Consider the following 9849-nt stretch of genomic DNA (forward strand, 5'->3'; position numbering starts at 1 on the left):
CCAACGCATGGCGGGCGCCTGTCCGCCGCTGGATAGGCAGTCCCGCTCGGCACGCGTACGAGGCGGGCGGCCTACCCAACGCATGGCGGGCGCCTCTCCGGCGCTGGATAGGCAGTCCCGCTCGGCATGCGTACGAGGCGGGCGGCCTAGCCAACGCACGGCAGGCGCCCACTCGGCATTTGACGGAACAGAGGAAACGGTAACCATCGCAAATTTTCCAGCCCGGACAGGACTCTCTGGATGCGATACAACAGCTGCACCTGCTCAGGTCGAAATCAACGTACCGCGTGGATTACTGCGAGGAGCGTAAGTGCCGTTATTTGACGCGTTTCGCCACGCCTACTCCAACCAGACCTCTGTATTCTCCCTCATCCTGACGCCTCTATTTATTTCATATTTTCCTTACGACAGGCTTTCCCAGGAGTGATGCGGCCGTCGATCCACTGAAGGAGGACGAGCTGATGGACTCGCTGGAGCGGGTGCTGCACCCTCCAGACCGCAAGCTGCTGCCTCCGCCGGACACGGCACGCGTGGGTGCGTAGTTTCAGCGCCCATCCCCCTCCCACGAGACCCTTACCCCGAGGAGCCCATTCCCTTTACTGCAAACAAATCAGTGTATATCTCCGCAACCCCAACAAAAAAATAATGGAAAAATCATGGAAAAAAATCAAGAAAAAATAAGAAAAAATAAACAAAATCAGAAAAAAAATCAGAAAAATTAGTGTACGCTTGTGTAAAGGGCCCCTCGGTTACCCTCACCCCTGCAGTGTACGGCTACTGCCCGCGGCGCCGTTTCCGGTCAGGGCGTACGTTCTACACGGACGTGCACTCCAGGCCGGCCTACGAGCAGCTCAAGAGGCTCGTCCTGGAGAGGGGCACCTGCCGGCTGGCCACGCCGCCCGTCGTGTACCCGGAGCCCGACTACAGCACGCCGCCGTGCAGACAGGCAAGCGGCGAGGCGTCGCGATAGCGAGGAGTCGCGACTCCGGACGAGTACCTCTATTTCTGTGTATTTTCTGTTGCAGGGAAAGGAGCCTCCGCCACGCACGTGGATTCACCTGCGGCCCGATCCCCACTCCTGAAGGGCATTCTCCAACGGCAAGGAATAAACGAACAGAACCCCCAACGCTCCCATACCGTCCCCATTCATTTAAGAGACCAGCGACCCAACCTTTGCGAGCCTACACAGCCGAAAGAGGGCCACCTCATCAAAGCAATCACATCTGTTTATTTGGCCGAATCGTGAGTCGCGGGTGGTGACGGTCTTGAGGTGGCGGGGGCTGGTCAGGAGCCGGGCCGGTGGCCCCGCGTGGAGCAGTGGATGTTCTCGGCTGTGATCATGCCTCCCAGCTTGCTGTAGCTGTCGCGGTACTCCGTGCGGTACTGGTTGAAGGCCTCTCTCCCGTCGCCCTGGTCTGCAATAGAAAGCGTCGGCGGTCTTAGTCGGGACCGGCAGCGGGTAGAGCGCGCTGTCGCGGGTGGGTGCGCCACCACCACGTACCTTCCCCGGGCCTTTTCCCGTAGTTCTTGGGCTTGCAAGAGATCGTGCACTTCCGCGCGAACTGCGGCTTCTTGGGCACCAGGCCGCACAGGCACACCTCGATGTCGCCGTCGGAGCTCCGCCCCACCTCGGCCGCTTGTTCGCACGCTTGCACTTGGGGGAGGGGAAATAAGGAGGGGGAGGGGGTAAATGCTAAGCCACCCTCCGCTTAAGGTACTCCGAGTAAGGTACTCACGCTGCCTGTTCCGGTCGAGGGACACGACCGCCATCCGGTTACCGTCCGAGGAGTAAGTGTTGGACCTGCAGGGGCAGTACGGGAGGGCCCCTGGAGCCGCGCCGGCCAGCCCGGACCCCGCTACCAGCGCGTCGTACTCGCTGTTCGGGTACTCGCCTGGAAACACCCGGTGAGGGAGGGGTCACCAAGTGAGGTGGGAGGGGATGATTGCAGCACTTACAGCGTCGCAGCCGACCTCTACGTACCTTGCTTGCAGTAGTCCACCTGGTAGACGCTCTTGTATCTGTCCTTGAACACCCTGGCCACTAGGTCATCGGGTGGGCACGACCGGATCATGTTGAACAGGTAAGGGTGTTTCTCCTGGAGCTGCGGGCAGAAGAACGCGTTGCTCCCAGCAGGTTGCAGTTTCAGGCACAGCGGACTCGGGAGTGGCCCTGGACGGTCCGCACCATCTTGAGGTTCTGCTGCGCGCGGTCGTTGCGCGCTACTTGAAGTTCGGCCGGCATGCAGTAGCCGTGCGGAGCCCCGGGGGAGGCCGCCGCTGGAGTATGGGGGCCAGGTCGGCCGGCGTGCAGCTCCACGGCAGCCTCCGCCTCCGCCTGGCAGCGGCGCCGGGCCTCCAGCAGGCGCTCGTACTCCTCCAGGCAGAGCCCCCGCTCCAGGGCCTGCTCGGGCGAGGGCACCGTGGTGTAGCGCACGCCCTGGCATCCCGGCCTGGAGAGTGGGACACGGTGAGCACCGGGCACATCGGGCGGGGCGGGGCCCGGGGGCGGGGCAGCAGCACCCTCATCGTACCTGAGGGGGGCAGTGCGGACGAAGGGCCAGAGGAAGTCATTGCGGTAGGTTGTGAGGAAGCTGCTTGTCATGTTGATGGCGCGTCACAGTCGTTGCATTTCACTTGGAAATTTAGCCGTTTTATTTTGCCTAAAGTTTGTTTTTCTTCAGATGTGATTGCTTTCCGCCATGTTGCGGGAGTGGACGAGCCCCCCGGGCGTCCACGGCAACGGCGATAATGGACAGTGGACACTTGCGCGGCCGACGGCCGAGGCAAACGGAGCGGAAGGATATCGCATACCAACAGCAGCTTTCACTTTAGTGTGTTTATTCAAACTATGCAACAAGATAAGGGCATCAACAGATATAATGAACATTACATATAAACTTTCAACAGTCCTCAAACATTGAGCGCAACGGAGAGCAAACAGACTCCACGCACGTTGTCGAAAACCAACAAAGTGCGGATCGAACTAGACAACTCAGCTCAGAGCCGGGGACAGGCGGGTTAAAGGAGATTTCTTATAGTAACAAGGACATCAGTTCATTCTTTCAGTCCGGTAACAACTTTCCAAGAAAATGCACTAGGGTCTAAAATGGGCACTAATAAAAGTCTACAAACTGAGCACAATTCTATGCTAATTCTTAGAAAATAACATTCTAAAATAACTTCTTGGTGGCTGGGAACATTCTTTAAGAGGATATGGATATAGGGAACACACACTAAAAGTAACCCTGATTCCATGAGAACACTTATGACAATAAAACATGAAAATAGTACTGTCACTTCCTGCAGAGAAAAATAGTGTTTAACATTCATTAGTGCATCATAACAAAAAATGAGTGATAACACAGACATGTACAAATTTCACTATTGAAAAATAAATATTCTCTACCGCCCAAAGCCAAACATGAAACACTGCAATCAATTGGAACATAGGCCCCAACTGAAAGGTTAGCCAATATCCAGTATTTAGTTTTGTACGTTTGCAGTTTATATAAATGTATGCACCAGCAAACTAGAGGAAGTACATAAACGGAAGAATATACATCTGAATTTGTAGAACTGATGACTGAGTGAGTGATGTCTGCAATATGACCACATATACACCCAACAAGCAGTTAGTTATGAAATCAGCTAGTTTGAACTACATGATACATATGGGGAATGTGGCATCATATGCATTTCCTTTCAATGAAAAGTAATGGCTTGAACAGAACTATACAAATTATTCCATTGGCTTATAGCTGAAACAAATGTGAACGACTAGTAATACCAAGGCTGCATACGACCTCTTAGAAATGCTTGTGATAACTCCTGTTGAACTAAAGGGTCTTAGTCACCAAAAGGTACAGGAGGAGAATAACTTATCTAATTACACCTCATGCAGTACTTTCGAAGAAAGAATTGTAATGAAGTGACGAGGAAACAATAAATCACATTTAGAATAATTATTCCTTGCTACGTTTCTTTTTCTTTTCAACAGTTGGCTTGTCTTGTGGTGTATTGTCTTCTACTTCAGTAACAGTTATTCTTGGCTCGGAGACCTGAGCACTATTATTTGTGTTTAGAACATTTACATATTGAGTATCTTTTTCAGAATGGTAGGAGGAGGATCCCAAAATAGATTTTGCCTCCTGGCGTTCCTGATCTGACTGCCATTCCACCTTCTGTCTATGTTGGCTAATAGCATCCTTACAGCGGTCTAAGACCATCTGTTCAGTAAGCACACCATCATCAGATGCATAAGCAGCTGCTTGCCATGCCACACCCAATTTGGAAATTTCACGGCCAGACAATCCCTCAGTAAGTGTGGCCATGCGTGAACAAAGGTCACTGTAGTCAAATTGAGCAACTTTCAGCCTCCTAAAACAGAAAGAAATATTAGTTGAAGTAAGAAAAGTACATGGGAGTTGTTAGAATCTGTAGAACATTGTGTATCAAACACTTACTTATGTCCCTCAAGTGCAGGCGAAAGCACAAATTTCTCAAAGTACAATCTCATTAGCCGCTCACGTTCTTCAAGTCCAGGCAAATCAAACTCCACCATTTCATCCAAACGGTCATTGACAGCCCAATCAAACTGCTCTGGCGTGTTAGATGCCAGCACTAGCATCAACCTATTTAAAACGTAAAATTAGTAGTTGCCAAAACAAACACATGACTTCACTTATATAAAAGTTAACCCTTACTTATCACTTTGCTCTCCTGTCCTGTAGAGGAACGCATTTAAAGCAGCTCGTAGATCCTCACTAATATGTTCACTGCTTCTTTTACGAAGGAAAGCATCAGCTTCATCAATAAACAATAGTAGTCCTTTTCTTGAAGTTTGTGACCAATCGAAAACCTTGTGAATTGCTGTGACACCGTCTCTTCCCATAGGAGCAACATCACCACCAGTAACAATAGCATAGTCCATACCAGAGTGCATAGCAAGTTTCTGTGTATTATAAATGATCATTATCAGAAAGTGAAGAGACCAAGAACATTAAAGTAAGGGTAATGTAAAATTCTACTAACCTTGGCAAACATAGTTTTTCCTGTTCCCGGAGGACCATACATAAGAATATTTCTGTACATACCCCGATTTTGTTTAGTATTCTTTGTAGCTATGGCAATATCCCTACAAATAAAATAAAAATTGAAATTAACAATGATTTAAGAGAGAAGGTCAAGATAAGAAAATTTTAATAACTTGAGAACCAAGTACCTTAGCCTTTCTTCAAGACGTGGCTCAAGGACAACACCTTCTAAAGCATCACTTTCTCTATTTTTAAGTTTTTTGGCAGTTTGAATTGGATGCTGTACAACATCTAAGGCTGTAATGCGTGAAGTATCTCTGACGAGGGATGGTTTACCTAGAAAGAATATAAAAATTGAGATCTGATGTAAGGTTTAGGAAACAAATTTGCAGCACCAAAATAACAAAATGCAACGCACCAAGTCTCGCCTCAATGTAACGAGCCGCAATAGATGTGGTTCCCTTGGCAGTATATACACCTAGTGCTAGGAGGGAGAGTCCTCCTGCTGCAGCTAAAACTTTATCCCAGTCTGTCAGCAAAGCATGAGCTCCAGAGCCTAAAACAGATCCTGCAGTTCTGAACAGAAAACATGCAAGTCAGTTAATAAGATCATGTCCTTATCAATCTCCAAGGAGATAATGACAAATTTAATCTTACTTAATTGATTCAAGAACTGTGGTGCGTTTCTCTGCAGCCTTCACACGGATTTGCTCAAGGGTCAGATCTTGATTTTCTCGATCAACCTTTGCTTTTGCCCTCATTTCTGCTTCTAATTTTTTCATTTCTAGTTGATGACGCATTTCTAGTTCTTTTTCAATGGTAGCTAGACAAAAAATTGTGAATTGAGTTAAGTCATTACAAAGGAGATAAAAACTAAGGATCACAAGAACGATCAAAAGCAATCAATCAATTTTGCTTACCTTTCCTCATGGCCTCCTGTTTGGCCACAGATTCTTCCTGCTTCCTCAAGTTTTCTTCATTTATCCGAGTTTGTTGCATAAGTTGGTCATCATACCTAGTGGTTGTGATAGTTTTCTTTAATGAGTTTTGTAAGGATAATATGAAAATTTAAGGATAATATCCACACCTTTTTCGTGACAGCTGATCATGATACTGCTCTCTTTGTTGGTGCTGTTTTGTTTCTTCCTGGATAGTTTTTCTTCTTTCCTCCCCCTCTACTTTTTTCTGTTCTACTTTCATTTGCTCTATGTGAGCTTCATATTCTTTCATTTTCATTCCATATTCTGACTGTTTTGTTTTTTCCTGAAGTTTAGACAATTCCAAGGCTTCACCAGAGTGCCCTGAAAATTAAATGGAACACGAGGATATTAGTTGAGAAAATGTTGAGGAAAAAGTTGAAAATAATGATTAAAACTTAATTAGAAATGACAGAGCTTGTGTATTATGTTGCATCATGCAATAAGATAATAAAACAGTGACTTAGTATACATAACAAATAACAGATGCAACTGAGAAAAAATTTAAATTACAACTGTTTTTCTCTCCATTCATTGGAAAATCAATTGCTCCTTAAGTGATAAATGAAATAAGTACACAACCCTTTCCACCACATTCTGCAAAGTACTTAAGGGAGCAAGAAAAAAATGGAACAGATATGGCATGAAAGAAAACAAACGGGAAATAAGTTTAATATCACATTAAACCATAAATAAAACTCTTGTTTTCCATTACCATATAGATCACCTTGAGATTTGAATGTTCTAGGGCAACCTAACCTTCAACGACTTAGCAAAATCAAGACTTTACGGGGCTTACCTCTTCTGATTTACTCTGAAAAAGTCAAGACACGGAAATTGGATAAATGTCAATCAAAAAATAACTTACTTGATTTCTCCAGCTCTTTAGCAGCTTGAGCTGCCCTTTCCAGGGCAGACGAATCGAACCTATACGCCTCCATTTGAGAACTTTTTGGTCCTTGATTTTGGGCTCCATCATTATTTTGTCCCCCCGACGCAGGTGGAGCTGGAGGCGGAGGGAAGTTCCCATCCCCCATGGGCGGTTGGGTTTTGATTCCGAATAACCACGACATTTTTTCACTAAATTAACGTCCCGACTCCAAGGGCGGGCGACGGGAGGGTGAGATACCGGCAACACCACGAGGTGAGGGGGACTGAGGTCCAAAACAGGGCCTGTCCACTTCGGGCTTTCGGGAAAGTGGAGGGGGAAGCTTGGCGGGCAAAAGTTTCGGGGTCCAGGGTTACCTCTCAGGCCGCTTTTAGAGCCAAAATACCATGGCACAAATAGCGATAGTATCGAAAAATGGCAAATATTTTAATCTTTTTAAAACACACAATTTATTTAATTTATGAAACAGTTTTATTAAAAGGAAGAAAGGAAATGTAAGTTTTAACACAGAAAACTCACAAACATGAAGATTATAACACTTTGAAATATTTTGTGTTAAGGTGCAACAGTTGCTCATAGTGTTTGTTTACATTTTGGACTTGTGACTTTTGCGCAACCGGCTTTGTGTGTGCAAAATTTGCAAAAGTAAGTAATTTTGTTAAATATTATTTGTTTTGTCATGTGTTGGATTAATAAGGTAATGAAAGTGGTTTTATTGGAAATAAGTTAAGAAACTTGTGGATCATGTAAAAGTGTTTGCTTGTCATTCACATGTCAAAGAGCTAAGTCCTGTGTAAGCCTCTGATAATGTCTATCTAATTTAGAAACATTTCACAGTAAGAAGCGTAAAATGTAATTGGTATCGTTAGTATATTAATTATCTGTTGAAGATTTCTTTTGCGAAATTGTGATGTGTGTCCGCGAAGCCACGTGTATCATGCAGTGGACTCATAGCCTAAGTCTTCCTGACTTGTTTCTATTTGTATTTGTTACAATTCAGTTTTGGATCTTGCGTGTTGCGCTTTTTGTGATTCAAATATTGATGTATGAAGTGTGATTGATTAGAAGTTGAAAGTAATCATTGTCGTTTCATGGTTGTAGACTCGGTGACGTGACACCCCACTAAGAAAGTTGATGTGACAACTATGAATTTAAGAAAGTTTTCTGTAAAATAGTGTTAACAATTTTGAAGTTCAGGTTAGAAGTGACAATCAAGTTATATAAATGATTGAGACGCACAACCCCCCTATGTGGTCTTTGTGTTCGTCTTCAAATCATTTTCGTAGTCAGTAATATTTGTGGTAAAGACTTGATAATGTTCAAGTGTCTTCCATATCTATTTGTGAAGTGCTTATACGATTACAGCTATGGTCTTGGCATGTGGAAGTGGGGTTGCGTACGCGCACTCAAGTCCAATTGTCTAATCGATTATAGCAAATCCTCTAATAGCACAGATTATTCAGTTCATCAACAAAAGAATGAATAATAGAAATGATGGAGACGCTCAACTACCCGATGTGGTCTTTGTATTCGTCTTCAAATCATTTTCGTAGTTAGTGATATAACAACTACCCATCATGGTTTTTGCACTCATCTTGAATCGTTTCTTAGTTACTAAAGTTCCTGATTAACTTGTGATTTGATGTCTGTGATTTTTCATCTCTTTCTACTTGTTGTAAGTGCTAATTGGATCTCAGCTTTGGACTTGGCATGCTGGTTTGGGGTTGCGTTCGCACACTCAAATCTAATCATCAGTTTGTGCCACTGCAAATCCTTTAAAAGCACAGAATTAACAGTGTGTTATTTTAATTGACATTTGCTAAATGTCAAATATGAATTTTATCAATATGCAGAAAATGTATTGTGTACAAAATATATTTTTCATAATTGTGAACGTTGAAGGACATTAGCTTATTACATCTGTACCATGGGATAGTTTTTCAGTCCTCTGTGCTGCCATATGTTCTACTGTTGATTGTTGTTACGGTTTTGATTGCACTGTTTTGCTATCGACTGGAAAGACACTATTGACATAGAATGCGCACCCTGTCTCTCATCAAACTAATGTTTTAATGTTGATTGTTGTAATGGTTTTGAAGGCATTTTTATGCCATCGACTGGAAATACACAATTGACATGGAACGCGCACACTGTCCCCTATCAAGTGAGCGACTGAGTCTTCTGCATGCTTTTAGCTGTGTTACTCTTTAAAGTCTACTGCGACCCCATGCTTCAACGATTTTTTGCAATGGTTTAGAGAGCATTTAGTTGCTATCGACTGGAAATGCATAATCAAAGAGCAGGGGAGATTTACTAGTCTTTGCTATCCAATGATTGATGTAATGGTTTAGAAGGCATTTAATTGCTATCGACTAGGAATACACAATCAATGGTAAGCTAATCAGTTCTTGGTCTGTCTTCTATGCCTTTCCATCCTGTCTTAAAAATAAATATCTAGCTCAGTTTTAATTTTGTTTAACTTGGGTTCACATTTTGTTCCAAGTTTTATTTGGTTACAGGATACTATCTAAGTTTGTGCCTCCGCTAATCCTCTGAGAGCACAGATCAGTCAATGTACTTCTTGCTAGGCACATATGTTATATGTTAAATAATTGGGCTAGAATCAAGTAGGGTGAATCCCAAGTTGTGCCGTCGTCTACTTGCCTGAATACTAAAGAATTTAATTATGAAATGTTAACTGCTGTCATGCCAAAACTAATTCCATGTCTTTTTTTGTATATTTTCAGACTACCTGCTCTTGAGCTTCAATTGTGTTTCTTGTGTGAGTACAACCACTTGTCATTTTTATATAAATTGCTACTTAATGTTGCTATTTGGGAGTTCAAATGTCTGTTAATGCTGAGATAAAATTTAATCATGTGTGCCACTACCCTAGTGTGTGGTCTTGGTAACTCATTTTTAAATCATTTCTGCAGCAACTGTTAATTGG

General features: G+C 44.2%; 3 protein-coding genes across 3 annotated transcripts in view; 1 reads left to right on the forward strand and 2 right to left on the reverse strand.

The window, feature by feature from the left end:
• LOC113212151 (uncharacterized) overlaps positions 1–1082 on the forward strand; it is a 1695-nt gene extending 613 nt beyond the window's left edge. The window contains exons 3-6 of the mRNA XM_026430754.2: positions 222–306; positions 412–534; positions 768–946; positions 1026–1082. Coding sequence (XP_026286539.1) covers positions 222–306; positions 412–534; positions 768–946; positions 1026–1082 — 444 coding nt within the window. The remainder of the gene's footprint in view (positions 1–221; positions 307–411; positions 535–767; positions 947–1025) is intronic.
• Positions 1083–1208: 126 nt separating this feature from the next.
• LOC113212150 (uncharacterized) lies at positions 1209–2735 on the reverse strand. The gene is made up of 6 exons (XM_026430753.2): positions 2532–2735; positions 2186–2450; positions 1982–2102; positions 1737–1892; positions 1502–1654; positions 1209–1415 (listed from the first exon to the last, which is right to left on the reverse strand). Exons 1-6 carry the CDS (start codon positions 2600–2602, stop codon positions 1285–1287), a joined length of 897 nt encoding a protein of 298 aa, XP_026286538.1. The 5' UTR covers positions 2603–2735; the 3' UTR covers positions 1209–1284.
• Positions 2736–2821: 86 nt separating this feature from the next.
• LOC113212148 (ATPase family AAA domain-containing protein 3A homolog) lies at positions 2822–7175 on the reverse strand. The gene is made up of 10 exons (XM_026430749.2): positions 6879–7175; positions 6121–6334; positions 5954–6048; positions 5691–5856; positions 5452–5609; positions 5222–5369; positions 5032–5134; positions 4704–4951; positions 4464–4631; positions 2822–4377 (listed from the first exon to the last, which is right to left on the reverse strand). The coding sequence occupies exons 1-10, from the start codon at positions 7081–7083 to the stop codon at positions 3963–3965; spliced, it is 1920 nt and encodes a 639-aa protein (XP_026286534.1). The 5' UTR covers positions 7084–7175; the 3' UTR covers positions 2822–3962.
• Between the last annotated feature and the right edge of the window lie 2674 nt (positions 7176–9849).

Source organism: Frankliniella occidentalis, unplaced genomic scaffold (assembly GCF_000697945.3).
Source record: "Frankliniella occidentalis isolate FOCC.00 unplaced genomic scaffold, Focc_3.1 Scaffold9, whole genome shotgun sequence".
In the NCBI taxonomy this organism is placed as follows: Eukaryota; Metazoa; Arthropoda; class Insecta; order Thysanoptera; family Thripidae; genus Frankliniella; species Frankliniella occidentalis.